Below are 18,306 nucleotides of genomic sequence, written 5' to 3' on the forward strand. Positions count from 1 at the left end.
AGTGGCCTAATATTTACTAAGTTCTTTGAAACAAAAACCCTTGCTATTCACTGTTTTCAGTTTCTCTTATAAAGGTTTTCTTTTAAATCTTCCCAGCTTTTGATTGTAATCTTTCAAATTTGGAGTAATCTGAATTACGGATTAAAAGATGTGAGCATTTTTGGAACTGGCCCCCAGGTGGCGCAGTCGATATAATGTTGGCTCTCCTTCAGCTATGTTATCAGCTGTGTGACCTGGTCAAGTCTCTTCATATTTATCTGCCTCTGTTTCCTCATCTGTAAAATGGAGATAATAATAGCACATGGCTGTTGTAAGGATCAGATGGGATCACCCTTGAGTCCTATCTAAGTGGTGCAGGCTGTCCTGAAGTTGCTTCATCATTAATCCCGTGTGGTACTTGGGGTTCCCTCTCACTGAGAATCCATCACCCAGGGCCCCTGATCACCTTACAGAGAGCAGGACACAACTTTCCAGTTTTCTCTTGGCTGTCCTAAAAGCACACCTTTGGTTACCTGTATTCAGCCCAGAATAGCACATTCACTTATTTCTGCTGTTGGGAAATTTGCTTTGATTCAGGGAAACTCTGAATACCACTCCCAAATGCTGTATTTAGTTATGAAGCAGCTACCTCAGGTCTTGTCAGTCAGTCAACAAGCACTTACTGCTGTGTGCCCGCTACCTTCCACTTGCTGGTGATGCACAAGCAAAAATGAAGCCCTTCCTGCCCTCCGCTGAGGGGGCCAACACATACCCACAAATACACAACAGCTGGGAGGCTCAGGAAAGGCTTTATGTAGAGAGTAGTGATTGAGCAGAGTTTTAAAAGAAGCTCGGAATTCTCAGAGGCCAAGGTGAAGAGCGGGTATATTCCAAGTTGGGGGGGGCAGTCTGTAACAGGGGTACTGAGACGTGGGGACATCATGCAGAACAGCAAGGAGCCGTAGAGCACTTTGCTGAGCAGCAGGGCAGGAAGTATATAATAATGCTGGAAAGATAGGTTGGAGCCAGGCTTTTAAATACCAAACCGTGCTTTTAGATTCTGCCCTAGACACTTACTTGACTGTAACCTTGGGCAAATCTCAGCTCTCTTCACCTGTTTCCTCATCTGCAGAATGAGGGGGCTGGACTCTAAAAGTCACTTCCAGCTCTAAATCTATGAGCTTGTTTGATCCCAGAGATGATAGAACAACTGGAGTTAATTTAGTAGGGGAGTGGGCCTTTGTTCAGGTAAATAAGTTTTAAAAGTTGGCCAATGTTAATTAATTTATTCTTGCTTACTTAAAATGTAATTAATTATTCAGTTAAGGTTTTAGAACAATTAGGTCTGAGTGTAAATATGAAAAGAAATAGAAATACCAAGAGAAGAAAATTATAGTCACTCAATCTACTTTTTGTATAAATATTTTAGAAGTTAGCTGTGTGTTTATGTTGGGAAATAAGTAATTGCCTATTTGGTAATGATTGTTAAAAGGCTACAGATGTATTTTAGAAAAACAAAGGAGTTTTGTCTCTAAAATTTGACCTTTGCCTATCCAAGATCTTAGGTTTTCAGTAAAATAGCAGGTGTCAGTGGTATCTAGAGAACATTTTAATGATAAAACAGCAGTAAAAAAAAAAACCCAAAAACAAACTACCATTAATTTCAATTTAGTTTTCAGTTGTTACAGCCAGACAGGTTTATAATAACTGCCCCTTAGCAATGAGGAAAGTTAAATCATGTCTTAATCTTTAACTTAAGATTTATTGAAACATTATGCTGCTGGTTCAAGAAAAGGATCTCCTGTTGCATATTCGATGCCTGAATGGTATACTCATCACAGTAAACCAACAGCTGAACCAAAAGAGTAAGTATGCTTGAATTCATCTTAAATTTTTGCTTACCCAGATGAGGAGGGAAAAGTTTTCTCTAACCATATTTCATTTGAAAGGCAAAATAAAAAACCATTGCATTCACTATAAGTATTAAATTAAATGGGACTCTGGGACATTTAGTAAGGAAGAGGTTAGTGCCGAGATGCAGCAGAACTGATCAGCTACAGCCCTGCAGTTCAGCAGCTCCCTGAGGTTGTAGCATTCTGCCACTCAAGAGCTGTGTAACCCGGAGCGATTCATTCAGTGCTCTATATTCTGTTTGTAGAAGGACATCATTACCTAGCTAGCTAATATTTCTAAGTTATCTAGGTGCCTTAGTGAAAGAGGTAAGGTACAGAAATCCAAGGGATTCTCAAACTTGATGAGGTCGTTTACTTATACGTGTTATTTGCCAAGTTCTTTCAGTGGTCCTGGACATTGTGCCCATGCACCAAGTCCCTCCTGCCCAAGGTAGTCCTCATTTTTATGTGTCAGTTTTCCTTAAAGTGGCACACTTTGTTTTATCTTCTGGAGAGTTATCTCAGATTCAAAAACTAAGTACTAGAAAGAAGAAAGACCACACATTTGCGCCAGACTAGGAGGGGAGGAGTGGACTTCAAATGCTGGAGGCAGGAAAGGAGAAAAGGACCTGAGGGGAAGCATTTGTACAGAGAAAAGATCATTTTTGAACTTTTACTTAAAATTATCAAATCTTTTTCCCTCCTGCAGAATACATGTGTCTTCCATGCCAGAGTATATGGTTTATGAAGAGTTTAACCCTGATCAGGCCAATGGTAACTACGAATCCAAAAGGGGGCCTTTTGATTTTGATATGAAAACAGTTTGGCAGAGGGAAGCGGAGGAGCATGAAAAGGAGAAAAAAAAGGTGACTCATCTCGAGCTGGGGTTTCATTGTTCCTGTGCACTTCAGAAACTGTGTTAGGAGCTTCAAATGTCACTTAAACGTTGTTTGATAGGCTGTATTAATTCAACAAACATGTTCTGCCAGCTGTGCTCCACTCTGGAGATGCAGAGCCCCAAAAGAAGACAGTCCCTCCATGCCCACAAGAATGGCCCTTTCTACTGGCATGCAGATTGTGTATTTTACTAAAGTTTTAAGTATTTTGGTGATATAATCACCAAATCATAATATAGTCACCAATTGTAATCAGGTGCCTCTTTCACATTTCTTCCAAAGCTTGCTTGCTTAAGGCAGGTAACTTACTTTGCTCCACCCAAAATGCATCTAGTTTTACAATACTTTCAACTAACTGAAGCTTGATCTAGAGAAGACAAAGTGATACAATGTTTGTATTTATCTATTTAGCACAAAGAAATTATGAGAAGGAAAAAATTTTTCTCTTCCAACTCTTAATGTAATAGATCTTCATTACTCACACAGGTTAGTTCCTAAAGATGTAAATTTTGTTGATAACTGGAGAATAAGATATCCCTTAGATCCAGAATTTTGCCTTTCATTTGCCCACTAATTTAAAGCCCCATTAAGTTAAAGCTAAAATGTAACTGAGGCTTAACTCTCTTGAATATTTTGCAGGAAAAACTTGCTAATCCAAGTCCATTTTTAACTGGTAGAATTTATGGGGGTGCATTCTGTCACTGGGACTGATGCTCCAAAGTCTTTCCAGCCTGCTGGCATGGCTTTCAAGAGCCAAGATTCCCTTCCTCACCATGATGAGACATTAAAGTGGAGGGTGGTTTATATAGCAAATCCATCTTTTCTATTCAGCACATAAAATATGATGAAAAATAGAATGAAAAAGATACTCTCCCCAGTTGAGAAATAATGAAATTGAATTCAGGCAAGAGTGAATGACCTTTTATGGGAAATAATCATTCAAAAAGTCAGTAACTGGAATTATAACAAATTTCCTAAGTCCTATGTCATGTTGTCACAATATGCTGAATTGGCAAAGAACTGGACAATTCTATTGTACTGAGCTTGGATATATGATGATGATTATCAATTATAATTATATAATTATTATCAACAGCATCAAATGCATTTTTGATGTGCCTATCTTATATTTTGGTTCTAGGCATGATAAAAAGGTAAGCGATAAAAGGCATTGGCCCTGGCTCATAGAGAGGATGTTAAAATTGTAAATAGAAAACAGAATCAAAGACATTGAAGATACAATTAATGAGCATTTAATAAATATATAGAATGTAGTACATTATGTATGCAATAAGTGTCCTTAGTAGAGGAGGGAATAGTAAGCAAATTAGAGACTTAAAACTGAGAAGTCTCCATTTCTTTTCCACTTAGTGAAAAAGTTATGAAGGACTGTTATTTGAAGAATTTCTCAAGTGTTTGAAGGGTAAGAATTTGATTATCTGGTAGTAGATGAATATTTGAGGCAGGAAAAAAATCATGGAAGTCTTTGTGACAAGGGTAGGTTGATTAGTAAAGTACTGAGATGTGCTTATAGGAAACAAGGTGATTAGGCAAGAGAAAGGGAACAAGTTCTGTCATAGGGTGAATCTGATATAAGACTTTTTTTTAATAGCAGTAGGAATCTTATTTCTTATACTTAGGAAACTGAAAAACCTTCAAGGGGAAGGAGGTAGTTGGCATATAAAAATGATGCAATTTAAAAAAATTTGCAATAGTTTTGAGAATTGACTAAATGCAGATTGTACTAGGAGTCAACAGGCGAGAAACTAGGTGGCTATAGTAATCTAATTGTTATGTCTAGAGTCTGGATCAGGGGTGGGGAACATGCAGCCTTGAAGCCACATGTGGCTCTCTAGGTCCTCAAGTGTGGCCCTTTGACTGAATGCAAACTTCACAGAACAAATTGCCTTAATAAAAGAATTTCTTCTGTAAAACTTGGACTCAGTCAGAGGGCCGCACCCGAGGACCTAGAGGGCCACATGTGGCCTCGAGGCCCCAGGTTCCTCACCCCTGGTCTGGAGTATGACAATGTAAGGGTAAAGAGGGAAATTTGGAGAAAATATTTTAATACATTTTTTGAAATTTTGTTGATATTTTGTTTTCATATTATCTACATTTTCTGTAGAACCCTTCCTCTACAGTCACCCAGAAGGCCATTTCTTAAAATTTGGGGGGGGAGGGGGAGATGTAAAAAGGAAAGGAAAAAAATTCAGCAAAATCTAATTCATCAAAAAAAAAAATCTAATTTTATATAAATGTTTCACAGCTGTGGTCCCTCCTCCAAAGAACCATAGGGAGGTGTGTGCTCATGTCTTCTTTGGAACACTGAGTGTTCAGTATAACTTCAGAGAATCGTATTTCAGTTGTTTTCTTGTTTTTTCCATTTACATTGATGTAATTGTGTAATTTGTTTTCCTCTTTCTGCTTATTTGGAAACAATTTTTGCTTCTATCTATTCATCATTTCTTAAAACACAATCACACTCCATTGTATTCATGTACCATAATTTGCTTAGCCATGCTCCAAATGGTGAGCATCTTCTTTGTTTCCAACTTTTGCTGTCGCAAAAAGTGTGGCTGTAAATATTTTTGCATATATGAGGTATTTCTTTTAGTCATTGACCTCCTTGCCTATGACCTGTATGCTTAGCAGTGGAATCCCTGGATCAGAGAGTGTGGATGTTTTATTAATTCTATTTTCATAGTTCTACATTGCTTTTCAGAATGGTTGGACCAATTCTTGTCTATAACAACAATACATAGGAGCAGCTAGGTGGCACAGTGGATAGAGCACTGGCCCTGGAGTCAGGCTGACCTGAGTTCAAATTCTTCCTCAGACACTCACTAGCTTTGTGACCCCAGGCAAGTCACTTAACTCTGATTGCCTCCACCAAAAAAAAAAACAACCCAAGCCAAAAACAAAAAAACCCCAATGTTAGAGTATTTATTTTCTTAAAATATTTATTTTTAGATTTCAGCATTCACTTTTATAAGATTTTAAGGTATAATTTTTCCCTCCACTCTCTCCCCTCCCCTTTCCCAAGACGGCATGTAATTTGATATGTGTGTGTGTTTGTCCTTTGTTGCCTAAGAAGATCATGCCATCGGAGAAATGATGACATGACCTGCACTTGACTTTGTTTTGAGTGAGGGAGGGCTGTGCAGGTCACCAACCTCACTTCTCCTCCAGAGCCATCTGAATCCAGTGACCAGATATTGATCAAGATGACTGGAGATGTCCCAGGATGAGGCAATTGGGGTTAAGTGACTTGCCCAAGATCACACAGCTAGTGAGTGTCAAGTATCTGAGGTGAGATTTGAACTCAGGTCCTCCTGACTCCTGCATTAGTACTCTATCCACTGCACCACCTAGTTGCCCCATGTAATCTGATATAGACTATACATGTGTGATCATATTAAACATTTATACATTAGTCATGTTGTGAAAGAAGAATCAGAACAAAAGAAAAAACTACAAGAAAGGAAAAAAAAGAAAATCATATGCTTCAGTCTGCATTCAGACTCCATAGTTCTTTCTCTGGCTGTGGGTAGCCATTTTCCATCATGAGTCTTTTGGAATTGTCTTGGATCATTACATTGCATTCATTGCCCAGAAAAGCTAAGTCTAACTAAGTCGGTCATCACATAATGTTGCTGTAACTATGTAGAATGTTCTCTGGTTCTGCTCACTTCACTGAGGATCAGTTCTTGCAGGTCTTTCCAGGTTTTCCCAAAATCTGCCTGCTCACAGGCATTCTTACAGAACAATGGTATTCTATTACATTCATATACCACATATACCTGCCATTCCCCATTGATGAGCATCCCCTAGATTTTCAAATCTTTGCCACCACAAAAAAGAGCTGCTACGTATATTTTTGTATATGTTGGTCCTTTTCCCTTTTTTATGATCTCTTTGGTTTACACACCTAGAAGTGATATTGCTGGATTAGTGGGTATACACAGTTTTATAGTCCTTTGGGCATAGTTCCAGATTGCTCTCCAGAATGGTTGGATCAGTTTGCAACTCCACCAGCAGTGTTTTAGCTTTCAAATTTTCCCACATCTTCTCCAACATTTATCATTTCCTGTTTTGTCATGTTAGCCAATCTGATACGTATGATGTGGTACCTCAGAGTTACTTTAATTTGCATTTCTATAATTAATAGTGTCTTAGAACATTTTTTCAAATAACTATAGATAATTTTAATTTCTTCATCCAAAAAACTACCTCTTCATATCCTTTGACCATTTATCGATTGGGGGACAATTTATATTCTTATAGATTTGACTCAGTTCTCTATCTGTTTTAGAAGTGAGACCTTTATCAGAGACACTGGCTGTAAAAATTGTTTCTACCTTTCTGCTTCCCTTCTAATCTTGGTAGCAGTGACTTTTTTTAATGCAAAAACTTTTTAATTTAATGTAATCAAGGTTATCATAATGTTCTCTATCTCTTGTTTGGTCATAAGTTCTTCCCTTCTCCATAGGTCTGATAGATAAACTGTTCTTTGCTCTCCTAATTTGCTTATAGCTTCACCCTTTATGTCTAAATTGTGTACCCATTTTGACCTTATCTTGATATATGGTGTAAGATGTTGGTCTATGCCTAGTTTTCCTACTTTTTCCACAGCTGTTCCAGCATTACTTATTAAGTTGGGGAAATATTAATGAGAATAATGTGATTTGACAGTTTGACTAAATCCATGGAGCAGTTCCTAATGATACAGCGGCATTGCCCGTTATAATGGAGAGGCCAGATACAGGATAGGGACATAGAAGGACAATGAACAGTATGTAGAAAAAAAGAAGATACAGATAGTTCCTGACTACTCCCTACTTACCTTTAAGAACAGCTATGCTGGGCCTATGGCATACTCATAAAGTCCCCTTTTTTCCAACCTGGAATTCCCCTTTTCCTTTTTCCTCTCTGACAAAGTCATCCTGCTGTGTAACTGAGGGTTGTCTGTAGTTGAAGGACTGGAGGTAACATATTTTACTCCTGTAGATATTGAATCACAGCAGCCAGGGAGAAGACTCTTAAGGCAGAAAAAGCAGGACCAGGCTTCTGGATGAGACGTTACCTGACCTGGGGAGATCAGTGACTGAAGCTGGAGTAGCCAGCAAAATCAGTAGACAGAAAAGGGAGCTGTCAATGAAGGCTTACTTATTTTCTTCTTTCATTCGTTTTCACCTTTCACAAAAAAAGCAACATTTTGGGGAAACGTGTCAAATTTCAACATGGTACAAATATTTAGCGTAGATTAACATTGCACAAATATAGTTATTATAATAAAGATACTGTACGTACAACTTTTAGGTGAACTGATGAAGGTATTATTTTGTACAACAAAATTATATTTACACCATTAAAAAAGTTATAATATGCAACATCCAGGATGAATGAAAAAACATTTATTGGGTGCTTACTATGAACAAAGCACTATGCTAATAAAGTCTAGAGATAGGCATTGAATATGATAACCTTATTTATACAAAACTGGTTGCTCTGCTTGTATTCTTATATAAATGCACTCCACGTTTAACATCCAAAACAGTTGTTGTTCATTTATAAGGGCAACTCACTCAAAAAGTATCCTGAGTTATTCTGATTAAATATAGATTGATTGTGATGTATAATATTGATGTTACTCCTCATTACTTGAATGAATAGCAAGTGTTATCCACTGCCAACAAAATCAGTTAGCTGGGCAGCTACTTATTGGTGTATCCTACAACTCAATACTGTATCTCCTTTTTTTCTCTCATGGAAAAGTTCTAATAAATTTTTTTTGGTCTTTTTCTTTTCCTTCTGATTCTTTTATGCCTTTGACTATCCTGGTTTACCCGTAGATGTTACCTGGCCCAGAAATAACACTTAGAGCTACAGAACTTTCTTATTCCTAATATAGATAGACATAATGACCTTTGGCAAACTAGTCTTTTTGTTTCATTTTATCAATCAGAGCACTAGAGAGACAAATTATACATTGCCTTGCATAGCCATTCCTAAATTCTTCATTTGAAATGGACTGAGGTGTGTTTTGTCCTACAGGTTAAAATGAGCTAAAAGTATAGTATCTTGATATCTTCTAATTCAGAATTTTCCCTTTTGGAGGTGTACCTTGGGATTTTCTTTAAAAAAGATTTTATTGTCAAAGAACATTCTTCCTGAAGTAGTCTGTATGTTACTGTGACCACCAGTAGTGTTATAGGTATTGTAAAAAAGACAGATTTCAATTTTTTTACTATTATTGTGATTTTTTTTCTCAATTAGTATGTAGTTTCTGAATGTCTTTACTAAATTAATGTTATATGTGTTTTTCTTAATACAGGTGAAACTGCCAGCAATTAACTCAAAATATGCAAGCAGAGCAGGGTCTACTGCTGGTTTTAAAGACAACAGTGTGAGGAATAGGCTTTCATTTCCTCCTATGTAAGTTATTAGAGCAATGTTAATTTTCTTTGAATAAACTTTTGAGTCTTGATTCTATCTTTGGCCATTTGTATATAATGAAATAGAGCTATTGTCATTAATTGCTCCCAACAACACCATTCTTACCATGTCTTGTGATATTGGGAGTTTTCGCTTTCTCGATTTTTATGTGCCATCTTTTCCAAGGAAACACTTGCTGTTCTCCTCACACAGTGCCCAGCACAGAGTTATTAGCACTTAAATGCTTGCTGATTGATTGTCTTTCCTTTCTGTACTTCTTCTTTCAAAACCTGGCTGAAAGTGCATTTTTGGGAATTTTTTGTCTTTAGTTCAAACACATTGTCTGCTTCTATGATGAATCTCGTCCTCATTCACGTACTTTGTTTGCAGTGTTTGGACTTGTAGTATGTTGCTTTAAGTGTATTCTACCTAGGTGCTCCAGAACGTAACTGCACAATAAGCTATTTAAAATCTATCATATATACAATTTATCTTGTACTTTTCTAGACACCTAATTGTTATCCAGTGACAGACTGATCCAGTTCTCACCAGACCTGATTCAGATTGCCTCTAGTTGCTATTTGGAATCTATACAATATCTCTTTTCCTCATGTTCACTTTCTTTTATGGTAGCGTTTTGTATAATTTTATTTTTAAATAATTATGGAACTACTAAACACATTAATAAAATAACTTATTAGGGAAAGAAAACATGATTCCTGTAGAGAAGTACTATATTACCAGTCTATTTGAGTTCTTCGAGGGGTATAATAAGATGAAATTTAATAGGGATAAATGTGAAGTTGTATACTTGTGTCCTAAAAATCAGCTACTTAAGTACCAGGTAATGGGAGACATGGATGTAAAGAAAAGAGTGTGGAAGTAGTATTAATGTACTACCAGGTCAGTATGAATCAAGTTAGGACTGAATAGTGATCTCAAGTTGTAGTAATAGAAGGACAGTGTCCAGAACATGGGAGGTAAGAGTTGTGGTCTACCACATCTCAATATTTTGTGGAGTCTTTGACACTACAGGTAGCCAGGACACAGACAAACTGAAATGTGTTCCAAAGAAAGCAGCCAGGATGGTGAAGGGACCACTGTGCCACACAAGGATTTCTAGAAGGAACTAGTTATGTTTAGTCTGGAGAAGAAATAATTGAAGGGCTTAGGTGATAGCTGTCTTCAGGTTTTTAAAGGCTACCTTCATTCTGTTCTGCTGCATGTCATAATCTGGCTAATTGGCAGTCTTCATCCACTTGTTTGCCCCTGTGTCAACAGAGTAGTCAAACTCGTCTTAGGTAGGAAGCTCTGCAGTGTTCCCAGGCTTGATATAATCGGTACAATTCCTACAAATAGGTATATATGATTATATTACAGGAAATTCCTCTTCCATTTGAACCCTACATTGGACATCTGCAATAGTGTCAAATAATTTTGATAAGCATATTTCACCATATTTAGTTTTTAACTTAATATTAGTAATCAGAAGGTCATAAAGTTATATTACTGGATTTTTTTCAAGGAATCTCTTGATTTTACTTCATGTACTAGTGATACCTTGTTGGAGGAAAGCCTTCAAGGTGGAATCAAATTCTCAACTGATAAACTCAGTGGGATCTTGTGTTCTACATACCTTGTAGTTAGTTATACTTTATTGTTATAAAGGTGCAGTCTTCCCTAGATTGTATCTTGCAACAGCCCACCATTTCCCACACTTACATCAAGGGTGACGTCCTCGTTGCATGTGCATGCTGTTCTCGTGAAGATTTTGGGTAATAGGAAATCAATTACGTGCTATTCTGCGATTATTATTTTTAATATGATTTTTAATATTTAATAATATTAATATTTTTAATATTGTTGACTTTGAATGTATGATAAAGTCACCTCTGCCAAATCTTTTATTTGCCTTTCCAAGTGGAAGCCTGTGAACCATCCTTTTATTTATCTGTAACTCTAGAAATGTTTTGTGATCTGACCTCTGGAGGGAACATGCACTTAAGTGAAACCAGATTCATTTGAGTTACCAAATGGGCTATATTAGGAAGTTTTGAGTACACAGGCATGAATAACATTTATGTCGTGTATGTGTACAGCCACACACAGTAATGTACATACATGTGATATACATGTGTGTACATACAACATTCGTGTATATGTACATGCACATATGTATGCACACACATATAAATATATGCACAGAAAAATACACAGGTTGATATCTTAGGGGACAGTTTTGCTTTTCCCTCAGTACTCAGTGGTTGGCTTTGTCATTGGAGGAAGAGTATAGGACTAGAAGTTTAATGTGAGCTACGGTGGCATTTTATTTGTTTTTGTTATTCTTTTACTTCACCTTACTTTTTAAAATTAATGTGTTTTGTATTTGCCAGGAAGCAGCAGGGCATAATGAATGGAGGGCCAGACTTGTAGTCTATAGGGTTTTCATTCACGTCTTATCTAGGACAGTCTGGCCCTGTGATCATAGGCAAGTCACTTCACCTCAGGGCCTCAGTCAGTTTGCTAAGACTATATAAGGTATGGAAAAGTTACTGATCTTTATAAGTGAAGGGAATTTATGATGAAATAAGAAATTTTGAATGGAAATAATCCAAAACGTTTACTTGGAAATATCAGCCTACTTAATTGGGAAGGAATACATTTCCTTGGTGGCTATCTGTCACAGGGCTATCATTTACCTAAGCCATCTTGAGACTATTTGTGGTAATGGAGGTGTAGGAGCTCAAGAAACAAGTGATTGAAAATGTTTTAACCAATAACTACATCTTCTTTCTTTATAAAACTTTTACCAGAGAAGCTAATAAGTAACTGGATTCACCACATTTTATTCTGAGATCATGGAGAAAAACTGATTCACTCACTGTTCTACCTGGAACCTGAGCAGGCACCATGGTTTCTTTTTGATGAGACAGAATCTCTTCCATTACTCAGCCTTCAGGGCCTTTATTCAAATAGTACTGAGGTCCAATTATGTATCTAGCTTTGTGCTTGGCACTGTGGAGTATAGAGATTCCCTACCCTGTAGGAATACCAAATTGAGCTGAAGAGACTAATATATAAGATGTACCAATTCAAGATGAGAAGAGGGTAGGCTGGCTTACCTAAGGAAAATTGCAAAGCTCCTTTTAATGACACCAAACTTCTTCCTGAAACAAAGGCTAGCATTCTTCTGGTATCATAGTGAAAACAAAACAACCTGCCTGCAACAGAATATATATTGTGCAGACTTCTGTTTCTCTCTAATGTATTTTCACATGGCCAAGAGAAGCACAGAGGCCCCCAAACAGTCTCGTGCTTGCTTAACACTTTGCTAATTTCTTACATTTGATTTTGTGGCAATTAATAGTTTATGGCAAATCATCTAGAGGTGTTAGCCCTGAGTAAGCTCTTACATTTATGTAAGGGTGTTTCCTTGGCTAAGCCTTTGCCCATCCCAACACTCCATCCTTTGAGAAAGAGATTCTCTGACCAAGTCAGTTGCTAGACTTGCTGATACAGCAGTTTTCACCAGCACCAGGCCCACCCGTACTGGGAAGAACCAGAACATTGGCAAATGGTGCAGGAGAAAGTTAGCTAGGTGTAGTCAGATCAAATCTAATGTTGTTGTTGGAGTAGTAGAATCAGTAGATGTACAAGCCAGTGTAGTTTCTCAGTGTCTTCATAATTAGAATCTAAATCAGTGCTATTTTATGTTGAAAGAGGAAATATTTATATTAATATTCACTTTGTAATTTGACATTTATACTTAGACTAGCCTTTTTCTTCCTTTTTTGAGGCCGGGTCACAAATCCAGTGAACCAACAAACTTCACCAAACTAATTAGCAATGGTTATAAGGATGAGTGGTTACAACATCGTGGAGACACAGGAAAGAAATCTCCACCAGCATCTAAGATTTTGGAAGCATCTGAGTCATCTGTGACTTCTCCATTGCATCAAGATTCAGAGGTTCCGGAAAGTGCTGAGAAGCCTGAAGGTAGAGTATTTTATGTTGTGTGATATCTCTGAAGTCTCTGGTTAATATTGCAGTTGGCTTTTGGAAACTTTCATATTTTGTTATGGAAGGCAATTTGAACATCAGTTTTTTAAAATGCCACTAAGCTTCTGAGGTTGTAGATCATATTTAGTACCAAACTTATGCATATTCTTTTTAAATTGGAAAGCATGATACGGATTGCTAAAGACATATGTAAGTGGCTTTATATTTTCTTTTGTTTGATTTAGAAAAATGTATCTATCCAAAACTATTAAGATTATCCTTTGCTGGGACTTTACTGCAAAATTAAATATGGTGCAGATTATGCGGATGGTGTCCCAAGCACTTCAAAATATTATCTCACTTGATCAAATTAAATTGACTGGTGATGTACAACTATAGGGCTTTATTTGCTTTATTTAGCCAACGAGGCTATTTTGCTTAATTGCAGATGCCCAAGGCATATAGCCAGAATCTAGAGGGGGTAAGCCAAACAGAAGACCATGAGAGTCACCAGGGTAACAAAGAGTCCTCTAGAACTAGGAGGCTTTCTTGGGAGCCAGGGTAGGAAGGGGGATGGTGGTCTGACAGGAAGCTGCCTTCTCACATCACTCCTCCTGTCCCATCGTTGCCTCATACATCAGGGCAGCTCCTGGCTGTTGAGATGTTTTATAGAGAGGGGTACACATGTCTGTTTGGCCCTTCCACCTTTGGAGGCAGCTGGTAGCATAGTGCATTGAGCATTGAACCTGGAGTCAGGAAGACCCGAATTTAAATCTGGCCCCAGACCCTTGCTAGCTGTATGACTCTGGGTAAGTCATTTCACCTTGGTTTGCCTCAGTTTTCCTCAGCTGTCAATTGGAGACAATAATAGCATCTCTCTCATAGGAATTTTATAAGAATCATATGAGATGACATTTGTAAAAAAAAATAGAGCCGTGTCTGGCACATAGTAGGCATATAAAAATGCGTATTCCCATCTCATCCCCACCTTTCATGTAATGGGTAGGGAATCATTACTTGCATAGGAAATGGAAGAGATAAGTGTTTGTAAGGATCCCAGTAGATTCCAGAAAAGGAAGAAAAGCCAGGAAAAGAGGAGGCATTTAGAGAAGAAAGAATCCATCACAAGAAAGATCAGCCTTGAAAACCAGGTTTCTGGCTAAGACCAGCTGCTTATATGTTTTCAGGAGGAAGAAGAAGAGCAGTGAATTTTAGTTCCTTACCAATCCCAACCAAACTGTACAAACCAAAATTCTGGTTAACTCTTAGGAAGACTGAGTGACGCGTTCCTTTGGAGAGAGCTCACTGTCCTGTAGCCTTTGAAATGATTGCTACTCTACGTCTTTATCGTATTAATGAAGTATCAGAGTGAATACAGGCTTATCCAGCATTCCTTCTGCAACTAAAAGATAGGTTTATTCTTTTGAAAGCAATCATTGGTTAATTAGAATTCTGCTTGCAATTTGGAAGTCTGTATATTTCTATAAGTGTATGCTAAGAGCATGGGGCTATTCCTCTCTCTAGCATGAATTCACTCTGTGATCTCATTCATATTTTCTTTGGCTTGTAGAGAAACATGAGGCATTTTGGTGGAGCTGTTTGAGATGTTTTGATGCCAAATGTAGGCTCTGCTTGCAGGGCTAGTTATCTAGCTACTTACTACAGTAAAAGCTACAAGACTGAAGATGTTAGCAAAGAATATTAGGAATTCTATTTTTAGCAGATCATTCTCTTCTAGAAGACAAGTCACAAAACCAGTGACCAGCAGTCCTTAGCTGTAGTCACAAGGATGATTGGCGATAGTTAGCATTGAATCTCAGCATCAAGCCAACCTTGCTGCTGGTCCTGGTTTTATTTTGTACTTCAGTTCTAGTAACTAGGTTCTTACATATTTCTTATGTCCTGACCCTTACTTGGTCCTGTATTTCTTGCTCTCCAGTACTGTATTCCAGTGTTTCTCCCCATCCCTCAGTTTCCATGAGGACTCTGTTCATAGATTCTCTGTCCCCTGGCCAGGTTCCTGCTATGGCTGCCATATTTGCCTGGTTTCCCATCACTTACATTTACCTCCATCTGGTATGTGTTGTCAGAATCTGTTGTACCTCTCTGCTGGATAATCTGGCTGTTAGCTGTCTCACCACCTTCTTGAGGCTGACTATCCTTTTATTTGGACTTCACTTTGCTGTTGAATGCTAGAATTCTTCTTTATTGATCACAGAAAGTCTCTAGTTTCCATGTCCCAGTGAGCCACCAGATTACCGTCTACTGATTTTATCCTTTATCTTTTTTTATCCTTATCATTGCTAATTGCTTTGGAAAGGTTCTTTCTCTGCCACCAGAAACGCTTTCTTCCACTTCTTTCTGGATTTGGAATCATTCTAGTTGGTTGGAGTTGTCATAAGACTGGTCTTAGAAAACTAAGGTATTACTATACTTTGAACAGGGGCTATAGTAATAAAAATAACAAATTGCATGAGTGAACTAGCCAAGAAAAATCCACAAAACAATGGACTTAATAGTATCTATGAAGTATGCAAGCTTTAAGAACTCAGACTAGAAGAACTTGAGGCAGGAAAAACTAGGTCCTATCTGATCAAATTCGGTCTGTTCTGTTTAACTCATATTGGAGGAAACAAACTTGCATTATTTATCCTATGCATCTTTTCAGAATATATTGTTACTGCTTTTGATTTTGAACAGTGCTGAATGGTTCTTTGAACTGTGGCTGGGCAAGTGTTTCACTCATCATCATGAAGATTGCTTGAGCTTTGGAGCTCCCACCTTCATTAGTACCTCAGCTGCTTCTGCTCTTTGATTGGAAGGATGTAGGATGACACAAAAAAATCCTCCCATAGCTTGCCATTATAGAGGATTCAAAATCCCAACCATTTCTTCATTTGCTCTCAGTTATTCTGCTTGTTTTTGACTCCAACATCATCATGGCCACCCTTACCCTTTGGAGACCCCCCTTCCCCATCCCTCTTTATCTTCTTTTTATGGATTGTCTTCTCTCATTTGATTGTAAGCTCCTTGAGGTCAATGATTATCTTTCTCTTATCTTATTTCTATCCCCAGTGCTTGCAGAGTGCCTGGCACGTAGTAAGTGCTTCATAAATGTCCAACATATTATAATCATATCTATTGATAGGATTCAAAAATGTACCACAGCACATATAATTAAGGTTAGATTGGATGCATTTTGCATACTTCGCTAAGAATGCTCTAATTTTGTGCAGATTTTAGGCAGTATTCATAAACATGCAGTTAAACATAATAGTAACAACTTATTTTATCTCATTATTTTACTTTAAGAAAGTGGACTGTGTTGTAATTGTACTTTTAATGGTTAATATATACTTAGATCTTTTCATTTTTTTCATTGCAGGTACACCATTATCTGAATCTGGAGAAACACCAACAGAACTCAAATGAAATCTGTAGCTAATATTATAAATATTTTTAAAATGCAAAATGTAATAATACTATCAGTAACTATATTTATAAAACCTTTATTATTGCCCTTTATTAAACTAGATTTTTAAGAGATTATCTATCTTGCAGTGAAATTTTACATTCCTGCAGTATAGATCATATATTTTTCTTACTTTGTTTCATTTTTCTGGACGGTAACATATGGTCAGCAAACTAAACTAAGACCTTTTTGTTACCTCTTTTTCTGCTGAGTTGGTGATTTCCCCATATCATTGGTAGCAATTATTTTTTTCCCCTGCATAAATACTACTATTTGGTGGCATGTCTGCTGAAATAGACTGTTGAGATTCTAATAGCCTATATATTATAGTGTTGAAATTAAAAAGATCTTAATAAAACAAGGGTATAAGATGATATACAAGTTCTATTTTGTATTTTCATTCCTTTTAGAAACAATTTTGTACGTCTTTTGAAACTTACGTATTCAGACTGTTTAATATATTTAATACTAGAATATTATGTTATTGGCTCATGTTAAGTAAAAAAAGATTTTGTTAATTGTATCTGCTTTGAAAGTTATTAAACATTTGATATAAAACCATTATAATGTTCACTTAAGTTTAAAAGTTTGTTACTATATTTAATATTTGTTAATATATTTTCAAAATTGAAAATATAGGGTATAAAACATTTAGTATCAGAATGTTGGTTACTCTAAGCAAAATTGTTTAATTTTAAGATAGATGATATAATTGACAAGTCTTGCTAGAAAAAATCTCAATAATATTGTTATACCTCATTTTATGAATTTTGTATTCATGAATTTCATTTTAAGTAAGTTCATATTTGGATGTGCTGATATAATTTGAATTTGATTCACAAATGGATTTCTAGTTTTCCATATTAAGAATTTTAGAAACTCTAATAGATTTTCAAACGTTATGCACTTGCTCATTTGAAATTAAATCTTCAAAATTAATTGCTTAAATGAAATGTTTGTTTGAGCCATGAAATCTGACAATTTGAATTGTAATATAATGTGGGAGATATAAAAATTGAAACATTCTTCAGGAGAATGTAAATTAATTAAGTGAAAATTGTAATGAGAACATTTTTCTACTACCTGAATTTAGAGCTAATAGGGAGGGTGATAAACATGAATGACTAGAAACTTTTATATAAGAATTAGTATGGCCTTTTATCTCTTAAAGGCTTACATTTTTCAGTATTTCAAAAAATCCCTGATTTACTGATGTAGTTACTCCTTCCATCAACCTCGATCACAGGGACAGTATGCTATTATGAGAGAAAACTGGATTTAGAGTCAGACAAGTGCTGCCTGCTTGCCCACATACTTAACCTCTCCAGTCACTGGGGCCCCTTCTAAATTCTGTGATCTAAATTGTAAATCTGTGATCCTGTCATCTTCTCTATGTCTTACTCAGCCACATCAGGAGTTGTTGTGATCAGTCTGGTAGGTGACAAGTCTTGCTATCCCTCAGATGACAGACTCAAAGATCTTTGCAGCTTCATTTAACCAGTCAAAATTTGTGTTACAGTAAACTTAGGAGGAGCCAGTATCCCAAGAAAAGCCAGAAGCATAATTTTTTAAGAATTATTATTGCTGTAGTGTTCTTATTTATTGACAGATATATCATTCCCCTTCTCTCCCC

General features: G+C 36.8%; 1 protein-coding gene across 2 annotated transcripts in view; it reads left to right on the top strand.

The window, feature by feature from the left end:
- Nucleotides 1–17,234, top strand: part of C3H7orf57 (chromosome 3 C7orf57 homolog) — a 105,309-nt gene extending 88,075 nt beyond the window's left edge. For both annotated transcript variants that reach the window (XM_072598124.1, XM_072598123.1), the window contains exons 4-8: nt 1,739–1,844; nt 2,581–2,737; nt 9,102–9,202; nt 12,999–13,198; nt 16,587–17,234. In XM_072598124.1, the coding sequence (XP_072454225.1) occupies nt 1,739–1,844; nt 2,581–2,737; nt 9,102–9,202; nt 12,999–13,198; nt 16,587–16,633 (611 nt within the window). In that variant the 3' untranslated portion in view covers nt 16,634–17,234. The remainder of the gene's footprint in view (nt 1–1,738; nt 1,845–2,580; nt 2,738–9,101; nt 9,203–12,998; nt 13,199–16,586) is intronic.
- Nucleotides 17,235–18,306: the final 1,072 nt, after the last annotated feature.

This window comes from Notamacropus eugenii, chromosome 3 (assembly GCF_028372415.1).
Source record: "Notamacropus eugenii isolate mMacEug1 chromosome 3, mMacEug1.pri_v2, whole genome shotgun sequence".
Classification (NCBI taxonomy): domain Eukaryota; kingdom Metazoa; phylum Chordata; class Mammalia; order Diprotodontia; family Macropodidae; genus Notamacropus; species Notamacropus eugenii.